The sequence below is a fragment of the Musca autumnalis genome, unplaced genomic scaffold (assembly GCF_047663935.1).
Source record: "Musca autumnalis isolate F117 unplaced genomic scaffold, ASM4766393v1 scaffold_4, whole genome shotgun sequence".
NCBI classification, from domain to species: Eukaryota; Metazoa; Arthropoda; class Insecta; order Diptera; family Muscidae; genus Musca; species Musca autumnalis.
Window position 1 is genome coordinate 23229788 of NW_027411977.1, and position 17425 is coordinate 23247212.

General features: G+C 38.5%; 1 protein-coding gene across 1 annotated transcript; it reads right to left on the minus strand.

Moving 5' to 3' along the window:
* Positions 1-3398: 3398 nt before the first annotated feature.
* Positions 3399-9632, minus strand: LOC141401746 (acetyl-coenzyme A transporter 1). Its single transcript, XM_073982147.1, has 2 exons — positions 7837-9632; positions 3399-4011 (listed from the first exon to the last, which is right to left on the minus strand). Exons 1-2 carry the CDS (start codon positions 9232-9234, stop codon positions 3820-3822), a joined length of 1590 nt encoding a protein of 529 aa, XP_073838248.1. The 5' UTR covers positions 9235-9632; the 3' UTR covers positions 3399-3819.
* Between the last annotated feature and the right edge of the window lie 7793 nt (positions 9633-17425).

Below are 17425 nucleotides of genomic sequence, written 5' to 3' on the forward strand. Positions count from 1 at the left end.
AAGGGGTTCATCGGTATGGGCCGCATAACAACAATGTTGTTTTTGTACATTTGTTAGTTGTAATTTACCTTATATAAATATTCTTTGCTTAGGTGGTTAAACAGTTTCAAGTCAAAATTGTAAAAGAATAGACATGTCGGTAACAGCATCTCTTGCGATAGAAATATTTTTTTCGATCGTTGAACATCGTATGTTTTTAAAAGAAGTACGCGAATTTGGTAAATTTTTTGCACAATAAAGCAAAATAAAGACGTGATCAAATGCGACTCGCGTTATTGTCCAGAAAATTATATTGTTGGTCACATTTGAGATCCTATCTTCCAACTTTCAGGCTCAATGGTAAATATAGGATCAACGTTCTCCGGGAAAGAGGATTTGTGAATCCACGGACTGTTTTAAACAAACTTATTATTGGAAATATAATAGTGTCGCGAATATGTGAAGCAAGAAGTTAATCGGGTACTGAAATATTTGAAGCACGGACTATATTCCACCGTTTCATCCTAAAGGTGGTAGTGTAAATCGGTTACGGGCATACAAAATATTTATGTTAAGCATGGGATGTGGATGTTCTGAAGAAACGTATAACCTTCGTGATATAGACAGTAGCGCAAATTGGTCTCGGGAATATGTATGTAAAGCACGGTGTGCATTCTGCAAATGCATATGTATATAGGTGCATACATTTCATATTATAAGACAGCATCTGTAATATCTGTAATGTGAGTCGGTTGCCGAGTTAAATTATCACAAATTATCTCCATGATTCAACTATTGATTAACATCCACGGTAATTGGATATATGTACAGGAATGAATCGGACAACGCACCGCCAAGGATAGTCAACTCAGCAACAGCTGTACCTCCCAATCAACAAAAGATGCACAATACCAGCATATGTGTTCAAGAAACATTTAACAAGGAACAAGGTAAGCCAGAATTATTTTTATTGATTCATATGGATGCTTTCCAGCAGCACACTTTTTATACCCTCAGCTTAGACTAAAGGAGGTACATATATACATGTTCATACGTCCCAAGTACCTACGTTTGGACGAAATCCGTTTCAAAAAATTTGGAGTTGATTTAGCCATGTCCGTCCGTCTGTCTGGCTGGAGCGCACAATAACTCTCGACCAGCGGCCGGATGAATCGATTTGGAAACAACTCTAGTAAAACCACTCCGATTTTTTTTGACATTTTTTTCAGAGGTAGATATTGTTGCGCTGATTACGGGAACCCCGTTACCCGGTTATTGGACCCGAAAGTCCGGGTAAAAAACCCGGGTTAGACACGGCTCTACTGAACCGAATTCTACAATATGGGAATCAGTGGAAAGCTTAGGGAAATCCTAATCCAACGAGTGGATATTGCCAGGTATTCAGGTGATATAGCCCAAAAACAGATTTTTGGACCCGGGTTTTCCACAAAATCCTTAAAAAGTAAAAAATTGGCCCATTATGGGTGCCCGCTTAGTGTATGTCAGATTATAGCTAGTACTTTAACCTTTACAGAATGGTGTTATATGTTGTAATAACTTCTCTGGATCCAAAGATATGGCCCTTAGAATCTTGACAACCCGATATTATATTTTTTGGGGGACAGGTCCATGCTCTAAATTATACGGTGACAAACTGAAATGACTGCTTATAACTCCTTAACTCTGATCTGTAATCTCCAGCCTTCTGCACCAACCCTTAAATGTAGTTTAAGGGCTGTTCTCGGATCATTTTTAAACGTTTAGTCCTTATGGTACCAAGTATAGCTATACAATATTTTTCTTGAGGAACTACACTTTCTGTCATAATGACACGGTTTAGGACCATATGGAACCCGTATCCTTCCAAAGCATTTTACTAGTGTTTTACTTGTTGCAGCATGAAATTTACGTTGAATCATAGGTTTGATGCTAGGTTAGCAGCCACTGGCCGAAACACTAAGGTTTCGGGTCAATCCTGTAAGTAAGAACCCGCTGCCGCACTGTGGGCGAAATTCAAATCTAGCGGGGAAAAAGTCCGAAAACTAACTAAGACCTAAGTAAAAATCATTAAAGCGGTATTTTAGCAAACATACTGGTAGACCTAAAAATAACAATCAGTATTGCATTTAACGGTTATTGGCCGTTATAACGGTACATTTACTGGGAGTTTTTTTGCAAGTGATAAAATCGACTTTTTTTGATAACTTGTATGTTGACTAATAATATGGAGAAATGAAAATAAACATGTCGATAATTTATTTTTTTCAGATAGTTTGGAAGTAGTTTTTATTAAAAAAAATTTTATACCAGTATTTCATATTGTAAATATTCTGAAAAAATTTTTTGAATATTTGTATGAAATTTTTTCTACTTAGAGCATTTTGAGTAAAGTGCAACTTATGGGAAACACACGGAAACACTATCGGACTTTTTTAATATCAAATTGCATACTCCAAAGTATATACTCCCAAATTTTGGTCTGCCTTTTTTTGCCTTTTTTTCTTGTAATCAACAATTTTATAAATCCATTTTTACATGAAATGCGTAATTTAAAGTGGGGCATTTGTGTGATATACCAAAAAGTGAACCCAAGTGAATAATGTTTGGTGTGTAGATATTTTGTCTATTAAAAACACGAAACCCAAATTTACAGCCATTTCCGTTGGAAAATCTTGCTGAAACCTTCTGAATTCTGGAAATCGGGAGATACGTATATATGGGTACTATATCAAATCGTGGATCTAGGTCGAACATTTTTGGTATGGAGACTTTGTGTGTGTACTTAGAACCCAAAATACCAAAGTACAGCCAATTTGGTTGGAAAATATGAAGAATACCTTCAAACTACCTAAAATTTCGGGGCTAGACCAAAACGTCGACCTATGACCCCCATAATTGGAACTAATGTCACATACCCCCTTAAGACCCTAAATACCAAAATACAGCAAAATTCACCGTGAAATGTGGTCCATATACCCAAAATACCATATGTGCCGAGGTACCGTTACGAGAACGATATGATTTAACGGTGAGCTATATTCGCCATACTCCGTGTAATCATACCTATACAAATAAGTAACATCTGTACCAAATTATAGCCGCTTGCCTCAATTAGTTTAGGAGTTATTAATTTTTCCCCGCTAGATTTGGATTTCGCCCACAGTGTGCCGTGGGATTGCTTGTTTTTGTGTGATGTTGGCCATCACATCACACTGTTCCCATTATTTGTTTTATATTTTGCATTGTAGAGTTTCGTGGAGGGCATTGTCTAAACGAACAGATAAGAGTGTGAAAACGTCATCAAAGTGTTTGTGAGGAGTATTTTTTATAGATTATGAATGTTCATGTAGGTAAGATACCATCTATGGCGATAAGATTCCAGCTATTATATTTTTATTAAAACTTCATTTATTTCCATGTTTTTTCTATAGGCAAAATTTTATTCTCGTTCTTGTTTTTAGGAAAAACTCTTAAGGCAATTCACAACAATGAAAAATAATTTAAAAATTTCGATATTATACAAAAAATATATAATAATAATTAATTAATAATAAGGCTATTAATGCTATGGAAATGATAAATATTAGAATTCATTAAATTCCATCTGGGTATGTAAAGATCGAAAGGAAATGCTCAAATAAGCATACGAATAAGACTATTTAGTCGTCAAATAAAAAAAAAATGTTAACTTACAGAGCAAAACTAATTGGCATAACAAATATTTAAATTATACAAAAAAGTCCGCTCTCTCTCGCCCTTCCTCTAGACTTAAGTTATAATATATATTTTAAAAATGTGCACAACAATTTTAGCCTCTAGTTAGTATCAGACTATTAGTTGCTAACTCTTTTTCGATGTTGCTGCTTTGTTAGTTTTCACCACCAGCCATGCTTTATTGGGTAGACTTTGCAGATAGTTGATCCATTTACGCACACACAATAGCCATACAATACCGTATATAATACAGACAATTGATTCTATGTAATAGCCATCGAATACAATTTTACATTCACCACCAGCTGCTGTACATTCCTGGAAGTTAAAAACATAAATATATAAATTATTTGGGAAATGTTGAGGGGGGGTTTTAAAATGATTATTTCGTGATGACAATAGTTGTGATTTCTTAAAGTAGACCAATTGGTTGGGAAGTTTTCTGTCATTATTCATTAGCTAAAATCCTCAAAATATCTGCATTTTAATGTGGGCTACACTAAAACATGGACCAAAAATAGCCCAACTTTCACATTATGTATAATGGACGATTACGCTGCTACGAGGATAGGAGTAGATCATTTCCCTTGGCTCCGACCACTTTCCAATCATCGTCTTCGTAAATAGACCACCCGACTTCATAACATTTGACCGCCGTACTTTTCTAAACTATGGAAAAGCTGATTGGCAAGGGTTTAGAGAAATTACCAACCACCGATTCAGAGAGCTTCCATTCAATTAGATAATCGTGTAGCTGAGAGAACTTTTGGACATCATCGCAGATGCCCACATATCTCAAATACCAAACCCAATTTCCCAGCAGAGGCAACAGGACTAGCAAATAAACGTGATGAACTTCGTCGTACGAATCCTGAAGACGCAAGAGTTAGAAAACTTACTCTTAGGCTAGGCAATGCAACATTGGTAGATACAGTATTAAGTCAATTGAGGGTTGGTTAAATCACTCTCGAATCCGGGAAAGAAGAATCATAGAACCGTGGAAGTACCATCACAATTTATGATGAGCGATCGTGGAAGACTGAAACAGAGCAGGACGTGGGATCGAACCGTTATGGTGGCTCTTGACCTATCAAAGACCTCCGATACCGCCAACCATGCCATCAGCTATGCGTGTGTTCGCCAGTTTCTTGTGAAATTCAGAAATAACAAGTAAAAAAGAATCAGTCGGCTTTGCCGACAGAGGTATACCCTCAGCCAGTGTAAATTGAAACACTTTTTTCACAAAAAAACTTATGTATTTAGGGGTTTCAAAACTTTTTTTCGTATGAACCGACAAAAATGTTGATTAGGATTAAAGTTCAAAAATTTTGCGGAAAAGTTAAAGTTAAAGACCGACATAGACCATGGGGGTGTCATAGGGGGTTTTTACACCCTTCGGGCTGTTTTCTCAAGAAGTATGAACTTGCCCCTGATGAAACTTGTACCGTCGTATAGGGGACCATGAATACAAGATGTAACAACAAAACCCAAGGCGATTCGAGAGCAGGCCCTAAATTGAACTTTTCCGAAATTTTGTGTGGGAGTTACTTGAAGGAGTTTACTGATTGAGTCCATATTTGGAACCTCATCTAAGTCTGGTAGAAATTTCATAATGTCCAAAGTATGGACCAAATCGGTTGTTCCCTTCAAGAGTTATCATGCGCACAAATTTTCCGAACATTTTCGAACTTTTGTGTGGGAGGTACCGGAAGGAGTGGACAGATATAATCCATCTTCGAACTTAAACTAAGTTTGGACAAAATATTACGAAAGCCAAATTTTGGACCTAATCGACAGATCCGTTCGAGAGTTATCTTGCGCTCCAACCACTACACAAGGTGTCATAGCGGCTTTTTGCACCTTTCCGGCCATTTTCTCAGGAAGTATGGACTTGCCCCTGATGAAACTTGTACCATCGTATGGGGGGAAGTGAATACAAGTTGTTGCAACAAAAATCAATGCAATTCGAGAGCAGGTCCTAAACTGAACGTATCCAAAATTTTGTGTGGAAGGTACCCGAAGGAGTGGGCCGATTGAGTCCATATTGGAACCTCATCTAAGTCTGGTAGAAATTTCACGATGTGCAAAGTATGGACCAAATCGGTTACTCCCTTCAAGAGTTATCGTGCCCACAAATTTTCCGAACATTTTGGAACTTTTGTGGGGGAGGTACCGGAGGGAGTGGACCGATATATGTAGCTCATCTTCGAACTTAAACTAAGTTTTGGACAAAATATTACGAAAGCCAAATTTTGGACCTAATCGACAGATCCGTTCGAGAGTTATCTTGCGCTCCAACCACTACACAAGGTGTCATAGGGTCTTTTTGCACCTTTCCGGCCATTTTCTCAGGAAGTATGGACTTGCCCCTGATGAAACTTGTACCGTCGTATAGAGGACAGCGAATACAACTTGATAAAACAAAAATCAAAGCGATTCGATACCAGATCCTAAACTGAACTTTTCCAAAATTTTGTGTGGGAGGTACCCGAAGGAGTGGACCGATTGAGTCCATATTGGAAACTCATCTAAGCCTGGTAGAAATTTCACGATGTGCAAAGTATGTACCAAATCGGTTATGCCTTTCAAGAGTTATCGTGTGCACAAATTTTCCGAACATATTCGAAATTTTGTGGGGGAGGTACCGGAGGAAGTGGACCGATATAACCCATCTTCGAACTTAAACTAAGTTTTGGACAAAATATTGCGAATGCCAAATTTTGGACCGGACAGACGGACGGACATTGCTAAATCGACTCCAAATTGTCTGAAACGGATTTCGTCGAAACATACTTGGGGTCTAAAACCATTATTTCGATGAGGCACATTTTGCCCATATGAAAGTGTATATACCCTTTCTAGCCTAAAGGCTGAGGGTATGAAAAGTCAAAGACCCGAAGATTGAAATAGGGTCTTTCCCAAGGAGTAATGATATCTCCGGAACAGTTTAACCTCCACCTTAAACGGACTCCGATTGAGTCAGTCACCCATACTATTAGATGGCTGTGCATCCTTAACCTAATACATAGCTTTCTGAAATTCCACACCCTCCGGACGACATAGAGATCGTAATGTATGCGGTTGATTGTACCAATCTTAGCGTCGGTCCTATCGTCGCTAACATATATAATAGGTTAAATGTCTAAAAGGCTGACTTAGTGCAGTTTTTCCATGTGAGAAATTCCGCCGCTAAATCCACTGTCACATTGTTTACCACGTGGACGGCTGAGATGAGGCTCTTCGTGAACAAATTGATCGATGGTGTCCTGATTCCGACCACTTACTGCCTCAAGAAGTTGTGTGTAACGTTCGACAGCATGCGATATATGAGACAATATCAGGTTCTCAAGTCGTTGGCCGGCATCTTACAACAACAACTTGGGGTGCTGACAAAAAACCTTGTTGCACTCTTATAAAGCAATAGGTCGGTCTGAGCGTCAATATGTTATGCAAATGTTAGTGCTACGTAATGGAAGAATTTTCGAACTTGCCATAAATGCCGGCCTGAAGTCTGCAGTAGGGTGCCGCCTCATGACACCAATAGACTATCTACATGGGACTAAATTCTTGCCGTCCTGAAGTGCCTCCTAATGACACCAATAGACTATATACATGAGACTAAAAGCTTGCCGGTTCGTTGGCACAACGGGACTTTGTTGACCATCTTAGTTGAAGGGCTTTCGGAAGGTTTATTTTGAAATGTTTAACGAAGGTAGCGCAGCCTTTGTGGTCCTGTTTAAGACGACAAAATCTTTACGTAGACAAGTCCATGCTTCCCGTCGTAATGAGATCTAAAAACACTCTACGGTATCCAACCAAAGTCGTCGTTTATAGCGATTTTAAAAGATTGACTGTCATTCAACCTCTTCATATCGTATTATGTCCCTAAAACTTAAATCAAGTTCGAAGGAACTCAGCGGCAAACAAAATTGCAACACTAATGCACTTAATCCAGTTAAAGGCCACCTTTTGGATCGTATGAAATTGTCCCTATATTTCCATTCGACTCCTTTGTACGCCTCTCTCACTAAAGCTTTTTTAGTAGCCTTTGTTACAAATCTCTAATATAATTCTCCACACTTCTGTATTCTAAAAAAACCTTAAAATTTAAATTGTTTCTCGATATCGATTCTTTTGTCTTACCTGTGTTTGTTTCTTGGTCAAACAATGATTTTTATCGGCCAAGCTATCATCCACATTTGCACACTCCTTCCAGGTGAGAACATCGACCAACCACAGTATAACCGTATTGGCCCAATTACCACCCAAATTCGATAAGGTATTTAGGAATGTCATATATGTTCCACCCACTGCAGGATCGGATATTTTTGCAAAGAATGCCATTACCGCCACAAACATACAATATAGGAATATTTGATAGATGCCATAGTTAACCACCAGCAGGACATAATAATATATTGGCACTTCACCACCAGCAATCATGTGAGGTGTAAAATAGGCAATCATCGAAGCAATGGAAGCAAATACAATACGATATGGAATTGCCTTGACGTAAACATCCATGGGTCTGGGCCCGTTTGTATAACGGCTAACAACGAGCGGTAAAACAATTTGTAATGGTATTATGGGTACAACCAACAGAGCCAATTTCTCTTTGGGCACACCAGCATCTATTAGTTTCAGGGAAGTTACAGCATCACAGGCGGCAAAGGTTACTTTTACTGTTAGCAATATGCCAGCCAAAATTTGCACTGGACGCATACGCACCATATCAATGAGGATTTTATAACTTTCATAAATATTCAATTCATGTTCTTCAGTGTAACGAGATCCGTCATCTTTATGCTTGGCAATGTTTTCTTTTTTAAATATAGCAACCAAAGTTGTGGCCACCAGGAAACACCAAGCCCAAAACCACAAGAATTCCGGTAATGTAACCATACCCTCGTCCTTGGGCACCGTACGCAAATATGTATTACAAAACTCTTTCGATTCCAGGGCAATAAATGCCACATAGCCCAAAAAGTAGCCAGCTGTTTGTCCCACACTATTACAAGTTGAGGCATAGCCAACATTCACACGTTTCAACATGGTTAAGGCCCAGCCGTCGACTGCAATATCCTGGGTTGCAGCCAAGAAATTCAGTAAAAAGAACAATGCAGTCAGTAGCGGAACATTGGGTTCCACGCCATCACCACCCAGCCAACGATCCACTTGCCACGACAAGAACAACATAAATGCACCAATTAAATATTGACATGGTACCAGCCATGATTTTCTGCGTCCGAAGCGCTTTACATACACCGCATCGACAATAGGCGCCCACAACAACTTCAAGCTAAAAGGCCAATAGGCAAATGAAAACTCCGCCTGTTGTTTGTAGCTTGCTCCACGATTTTGCAACAGCATGGGCACAGCTGCAATCAAGCCCAATGGAATACCCTGCAATATGTACAGGAACAACAACAGCAATATGTTGCCCCTGTCACCGCGTATGTCGGTCTTTTCATGATGCGAATCATTTTTGTCTTCCGTGACCAATAGGGTCTCTTTGGAATTTTGACGACGTCTTAAACTCATGGCACAGCAACAGTGTGAATTATTCTACGACAAAACCGTGAATTTACAATATTTTAAAAATAAAAACAAAAAACGACACGTCACACACTTTGAAAGAATAACATGAGTGTTGTGTTGTTGCTATTTTGTGCACCAGCGACAAGGTTCTTTTTCTCACTGGTGGTTAAATAGAGCGCTTGACATACAGCTGTTCTATTTTGCAAATCACAAATAATTGCCCAAATTCAATACACTTTATTGTCGCTTATTAATTTTTATTCATCACGAAATTGTTTTTGATCTAAATCAGGCGTACTTTATCCGTGTATTTCAATAATACACCTGAAACACCACAAATGAATTGACTTTGATGCTAGCGTAATAAAATAAAACCAAAACAACACCTGTTTTTTGTAATCAACTGATAACGGGCGTAGTTAGACGAACGTAAACGTAATGTGAAAGTAATGGCGTTGCTATGTTACACCCTGTTTTTGTAAAAAAAATTATTCTTCTCACACGAATTGTCAAATTTTGTAGATCGATTTACTCGCCATTGCGCAAATGTAGAGCGCTGATTTTTAAATGAGGAATTCTTTACTAAATATGGAACGCATCTTCGAAAAATTACCCAGCAAAATTTGAAGGAAGGGGTTCTATGTGATTTCAGTGGGTTACACACGATCAGTTTTGACTATAAGTTTTGCTCAAATAATCGGTTGCTTGCCAGTGTGGCCGTTCATTTTTGTCAGTCATCAGGCAACCACAAAATATTTTGTGGTTGCTGGACGGTTGGACAGTTATCGATAATTGCAAAAATCGACAGTCAAAACTGATCGTGTGTACTCCGCTTTCATGTCATCTTTTGCATTGGTTCAAACGAAGTCGTGAAAGATCCAATCTTTTCATTAGCATTTGAACCCATGCAAAGGAAGTCGTGAAAGATCCGATCTTTTCATTGGCATTTGAACCCGAAAAAAGGAAGCCGTGAAAGATCCGAGCTTTTCATCAACATTTGAATCCGTTCCATCGATCCAATAAAGATGATTTTTGTGTTTTTTATTTATACTACTTTATATTAGAGTTGTTAAAATCTAGTTCGTTTGAACGATCTAGTTCACTTTATAGTTCACTGGACACTGGTCATTTGTACGAACGAGCTGCGAATGAGTTATATTAGCTTTGTTCCTTTACTTTTTTAATGGTAAGAGTGGTAAAAGAGAAAAGTGTCAAAATTGCTCTCTCATGAACATTTTTGCCAGAAAAGGAACGGAAAAATGGTAGATCTGGCAGTAATGTCAAAAAGAAACATAAAAAAATAAATTTTCGTATTTTAATTCACAGTTTTTAATTTAGTTTTGTCAGCGTTCGACTTTTTCTTCTGTTTTTCTTCCATTTTCTTCTTCATTGTGAAATAATCAAACAAAAGTCGAAAAATCAGTTCTGCCATTTTTTATCTGCACAAATTTTGCTGGTAACCTGTGGTAGAAGAGAAAGTCATTTTCGCTCTCTCTCCCCTCTCACTCTCTCAAAAATTGCTTCCAGTTTTGCCACTTTTCGGGGTTAAGGAACGCTTTGCAGGTTAAAAATGGTAACAAATGGTACAAATGGGAACCGCAGTTATGTAAAGGAACACAGCTATTATCTCTTTGTTATCGCTCTGTAGAGCGAGAAACAAGGCTAGGTCTGTAGTAAGGGCAAAAAAGGGAAGCACATGGATCATTGTTTGCAGCGAATGGGGGGAGTAAAGAGTTTTGGTTCTCTTGTGTTAGTCTTGAGGACTTGACCAAAGCGTTAATGTCAATTAAGTCGAATGCAGCGGGTTTAGATGGTTACACACTAAAGTATGTTAAAACAGTTTATCCGCTAATTTCTACATATTTTTACATGTTGTTAATAGCATATTAACAACTTCTGTTTTCCCTAAAGTGTGGAAGACTTCTAAAATTGTGTCAGTAGAAAAGAAAAATGCGTCTGATTTTCGGCCGATTTCAATGTTATCAGTTTGTTCTAAAATCGTCGAACACATTCTAAAAAAACAAATGTTGTTTTACTTTGAAAATAATAACCTTTTCCATGATTCTCAGTGTAGGTTTAGAAATAATAGAAGTGTAGCAGCAGTTCTAGCAGGCTTGACTGATGAAATTCGAGCCAATTATGGTGGAACCCGGTTTTGTATTCATGTGTCGCTGGACTTGGAAAAAGCGTTTGACCGAGTTCATTACGCCACACTTTTGGGGAAGTTACAATGCATGTATAATTTTTCAGGCAGTGCTGTTCTTTGTTGTGGTCCTATCTAAATGGTAGGAGTCAGTTGGTTAGTGTGGGTGGCAGGTGTAGTGGCCAGCTTGCGGTGAGTAGTGGAGTGCCCCAAGGGTCTGTTTTGGGACCTCTCCTATTTGTTATTTACATGAACGATCTTTTTGCAAAGTTGGAGAGTTGGTGTGTCCCGTTCGCTTTTGCTGATGATCTTCAGTTAGTGTTTAAAGGAGATTCGAGATTTCCCTCTGTGTTGCAATCTCAGGTAGATCTAGTTATGGATTTGCTGCATAAGTGGATAGATGACAGCAAGCTTAAGGTTAATGCGTTAAAAAGTAAAGCTCTTTTGTTTTCTACGTGTAGTAGTATAAATGTTCATGTAATGTATGCTGGTGCGCTTATTGAATATGTTGGGCAGCTTGAATGCCTCGGTGTTATACTAGACAATAAGCTTTCCTTTACACAGCATATAACTCGTGTGGTGTCGAGAGTAAATTGGGCCCTAAGATCTCTTTACAGCACTGATTTGTCTTTGCCATCTTTTGTCAAAGAGCGTTTAGTTAAGGCTCTTGTTCTTCCATCTATACTGTATTGTTTTAAAATTTATTCGGGTACGGCACAGTGTTGTTTGAACTTAGTACAGCTGTCTTTGAACCGAGCGGTGCGGTACATTTATGGTTTGAAAAGCCGTTCACATATATCGCAGTATGTGCACAAATTTCTGGGCTGTTCGTTTTCCTCCTTTCTGAACTGTCGGTTGTTGCTCATGTTTTTCAAGCTAATTGTTTCTCAATGTCCGAAATTTCTGGTAAGGGCCTTTGTGTTTTTTCATTCGTCAAGAAGCTTTCAGTTGCAAATTCCCCTAGTTGTTCATTTAATGGATACGTCATTCCTAGTTAGAATGGCTCGTCTATATAATGTTTTGCCCCCTGCGTTAGAAAATTTTGGTGTTTCGTATACTACGTACTCTAACAAACTTCTTCAGCATTTCAAATAGTGTTATTGAAACGAATTTTTCTAGTACATATACATTAATTTTCATTAATGCCTCTGAGAAGGCAGTCATAAAAGGAAAAAAAATTGTTTTTTGTGGTTATGCCTAATGTGGTGTAGTATTAGTTATCTTGCTTATGCGCATTTTTCCTTGAGGAAGGATAATTACTATTTTTTATAGTTTATTTATATTTTTATTTAATACAATAATATTTTAAGAAATTATTTTAAGAATTTTTAATGTTTACTTATAAAAAATGGAGTAGTTTTTCCTGTTTAAGGTTTAGCTTAATGCGTACATACATATATTGTAATTTTTTTATTTATGGACCCCATCGCCTCAAATTACATGTGAAATAAATGAAATGAAATGAAATAACTCATTAGCAAAGGAACTATGGTACTGAACTAGTTCACTAGATTTAACAACTCTACTTTATATTTTCTTTTATTTATCTAAATATGTTTTAACCCACATATGCCCAATGTCCTATATATATGACACAAAAAATTCTTGTTTTCATGACATGTCAGCTTTATCAAAGTAACGTTTTTATTTCTGATCTCAAGGCTACATCTAGTGTACAAAAAATTTTAATTTTTTTTGAGAAAAATGTAGAAAAAATTTGTAAAAAATGATCATGGTTACTATCAAGCCTTGGGCATATCTGGGTTAATAATAATAATGGGTGACAAGTGGACACTGACCTCCCCGTGGTGTCACCTGGGGAGCTGCCTTTAACAACCGTTAAAGGTAGTGAGCTAACATGTGCCGTTCACCCATAAGAACGTTAAAAACTTGGGTGTGGGCGCCGGGTTAGTAACCCTCTCCTAGAAAAGCAGCCTACTATGAAAAAAAACAAAAGAAAAACAAATCCCTCTAAAGTTGACGACCCCCGCAAACGTTTTAAGGACCATGATCTGCGAATCTGCACCTGGAATGTTAGCACTCTTTAAAGAGAAGGTGCAGTTTACGCATTGGCAGATGTACTTGAAAAGTACAAGGCCGACATTACTGCCATACAGGAAATACGATGGAACGGGAAAGGCGTCACAACCACACCTAAAGGTTAGGCACTGTATTATAGCTGCCATGACATAAAGCATGAGTTTGGTTGCGGATTTGTAGTTGGTCGGAGGTTAAAACACCTGGTCTTCAGCTTCACACCCGTGACTTGCTACAATTCGAATAAAAGCAAAATTCTTCAACATCAGCTTTATTTGCGCTCATGCTCCCACTGAAGAAAAGGACGAACAGACCAAAGATATATTTTACGAGCGCTTAGAAGAAACATATGACCGTTGCCCTGCCCATGACATTAAAATTATTCTAGGCGATTTTAATGCCAAAATTGGAAAGGAGAATATCTTTGGCCCAACAGTCGGAAAATTCAGTCTGCACAATGAAACATCTGACAATGGCATGAGGCTGATAGACTTCGCAGCGGCTAAAACCATGGTAGTTAGCAGCACCAGATTTAAACATCTCGACATCCATAAGGGCACCTGGCTGTCTCCAGATCAGAAAACAAGAAATCAAATTGATCACGTTGTGATAGATGGAAGACATTCATCGAGCGTGTCCTCGTTCCGAGGAGCAAACATAGACTCGGACCACTACCTAGTTGCAGCAAAGGTACGCACCCGGTTAAACGTAGGAAACAAAGTAAGTAAGCTGCAATCACAACAGATAGCCACAGCATATTCCATTCAACTAGCCCAATTGCTTAATCAAATCACTCCTCATCCCGATAATATATCAGAGCAATGGAAAGTATTACCCACTAAATGCAAACAGCCGCAAAATCCATAATTGGATACCAGAGACCTCCACCAAGGAATCCATGGTATGATCAGGATTGTCGTGCTGCTACCGAAGAGAAAAATGCTGCATATAGGGCTACTTTACAATCCGTAGCAACGCGTAGCGCACGAGAGAGATATCGTGAGAAAAGGAGAGAGGAGAAACGTCTTTTCCGCAGGAAAAAGAGAGAGATGGAAAAGCGGGAGTGTGAAAAAATCGAGATGTACAGGAGCCAGAATGAAGTCCGAAAATTCTACCAAAGAGTGAAGTATCAAACTGATGGCTTTGGTACAAGCACTTCCTCCTGTAGACACCAGCAAGGTAATTTGGTAACTGATACAGATAGTGTACTCAGAATGAGGAAAGAACATTTTTCAAATCTGTTGGTATCCAGCGAAGACGACGAAGGTACCACAGATCCTATCCCAGAAGATGGTATTGAATGTATACCGTCCAGCCAAGATGAGGTAAAGACAGCAAACCGACTGAAGAATAATAAGGCAGCAGAAGCCGATGGCTTACCAGCAGAGATGTTCAAAACCGGAGGCGACACGTTGATAAAAGGTGTATTCATCAGCTAGTTAGCACCATCTGGCAGGAAGAACGAGTACCCGACGATTGGAACCTGAGTATCCTGTGCCCCGTCCATAAGAAAGGAGATAAGACTGTATGCTCTAACTATAGGGGCATAAGTCTACTCCCAATTGCCTACAAGATCGTGTCAGGGATATTGTGCGAACGACTAAAGCCTACGGTCAACGAGATAATTGGGCCATACCAATGCGGCTTTAGATCTGGCAAGTCCACCATTGACCAGATATTTACCTTGAGACAAATCCTGGAGAAGATCCAAGATGCAGATCGACACCTACCACCTTTTTGTCGATTATAAAGCAGTCTTCGACAGCCCACGTTCAAAGGTATTCCAGGCCATGTCTGCATTTGGTATCCCCGCAAAGCTCATTCGGCTTTGTAAAATGACTTTAACTGACACGAGATCCTCAGTTAAAATAGGAAAGAACCTCTCCGAAGAATTTTGTACCAAAAGAGGTTTCCGGCAAGGAGAAAGCCTCTCGTGTGATCTCTTCAACATTCTGCTGGAAAAGGTTATTCGAGATGCAAACGTCAAAAGAAGTGGCACAATCTACACCAATAGCCACATGTTACTGGCTTATGCTGATGATATAGACATCATGGGACGATCAGTAACAGAAGTAACCGATACCTTTATGAAGGTCGAAGGAGAATCTGCTAAAGTGGGTCTGGCGGTAAACGGCGGGAAGACTAAGGTGATGGTGTCGACGCGCAAATCGTCCATAGAGATCGGGCCAACTGTTGACGTTGGTTTCTATAATTTTGAGGTAGTAAAAGCCTTCGTATACCTCGGCAGCGTCATAAACACATCAAACGACATCAGTTGTGAATTAAAAAGAAGAATTGTATTGGCTAACAGATGCTACTTTGGCTTAAGTAAGCAGTTTAAAAACAAAGCCACATCTCGTTAAACAAAAATAACGCTTTACAAAACACTGATACTACCCGTGCTGATGTATGGTTCCGAAGCTTGGGTACTTGCGTAAGCAGATAAGGCAGTGCTTGGTGTGTTTGAGAGAAAATTTCTTCGAAAGATTGCGTTGGCTAGGCCATATCATAAGAATGAGCGATGATGAACCCGCTAAAAAGGCGTATAAATGTGAGCCGCTTGGCGGTGCACGCAGAATTGGCAGGCCAAAGAATATGACTTTCCTCAATTTTTCTTATTATTTTGTGTTAAAAAAATGCTGAGATTTTTTTTACTAATTTTTTATACCCTCAGCCTTTAGGCTATGAAGGGTATATGAGGAAAAGTCAAAATTTTTTAGTTTCCATGAAGCCAAGGTTTGCACTATTATAATACGCGAACTATTGTAGTTTACCAGTAACTATGACTATTGCTGGATTAATTTAGATGTTTTTGTACAAAGCTCAAAAATTTAGCAAAAAAAAATTAATTTACGTGGTAGTTACGACCGCGTAAAAGAAAAACCATAGGTAAAAAACGTTGAATCTAAACAGGTTTTTTACATTGCTATTCGATTTCTGATTAAACCATTCAAATGACGGACATCTGTCCAAAGTAAAAGTTGGAGAATACAAAATGAAGATTACACTTCTAATGTATCACTTTCCAAAATTTCCACTGCATCCACCATTTATGGATGCTGACATTTTGAAGCCGGATTTCAGGTGTTTTTTGTATTTTTTATGTAACTGGGACGCGCATTCGGATATTTCGAAAAACCAATTATAGGACTAAAGAACTCGCGATTTTGCATAATCTGATATGTATATTAAGTATGTAGCCCAGACAGAAGCAGAGTAATCTACTGCCAAAGGCCAAAATTTAGTGCGATATTTGTTCTAAAAAACCTATTTTTTGGGTACAGTATTTACAATATCGTTTTGAGTGTGCTGGTACCCCGCGATATTTTAGTTTTTCGACGATCCGGATCATATGAATAACAGATCGTAAAAATCCACCTACTAGAACGGCGGAAATGGCTACTGCAAAAATTGAAAAATTTGCGAAAAATGTTTTTCAAAATATCGCTGACTAATTCGCGTTTTATGTGGATCGTTTCCATTTCAATGAAGAAAGTGAATCATCACTCGCGTTTGTGCGAAAACAGCGGTTTGAAAAATTTAGTGGCATGGGAGCTGTCTCCGATTTATCCAAAAAATACTGTGTGATACTACATCCACGGTTCTTGATGGATTTTATTGAAATATGTTTAGATCGATGTATTTTTTCATGGTTGATAGTGAAATCGGATGCGCATAAAAAGTGTATGCACTTTGTGCAAAATATAAGCGTAATACAGTTTGTTGCACACTAAACTGCAGACGATGCTACATCTTAGCGGCCAAAGTAAATCCTGGCAAATGTGTACAAATTAAAAGAGAAGAATTCGCTGTATTGGTAAACCGCATGCGCATCAAGTGATTTTGAGGATTTCGCGATTTACACGCATTTCAAAATGAACATTACCCGATACAATTTTATTTCAAGATTATACCCCATTTAAAGGAACCCAACATTTATTTTAAAGATATCCATATCTTCTGCTAGATGTTAGCGTGTTTTCGAGAAGTGATTAGAATAAAAAATGTGATTAA

Excerpts from the sequence above, each read along its gene's own strand:
- LOC141401746 (XM_073982147.1), bottom strand. The coding sequence starts at position 9,234 with ATGAGTTTAAGACGTCGTCAAAATTCCAAAGAGACCCTATTGGTCACG. Across the intron at positions 4,012-7,836 it reads TGACCAAGAAACAAACACAG|GAATGTACAGCAGCTGGTGG; the intron begins GTAAGACAAAAG and ends TTTAACTTCCAG.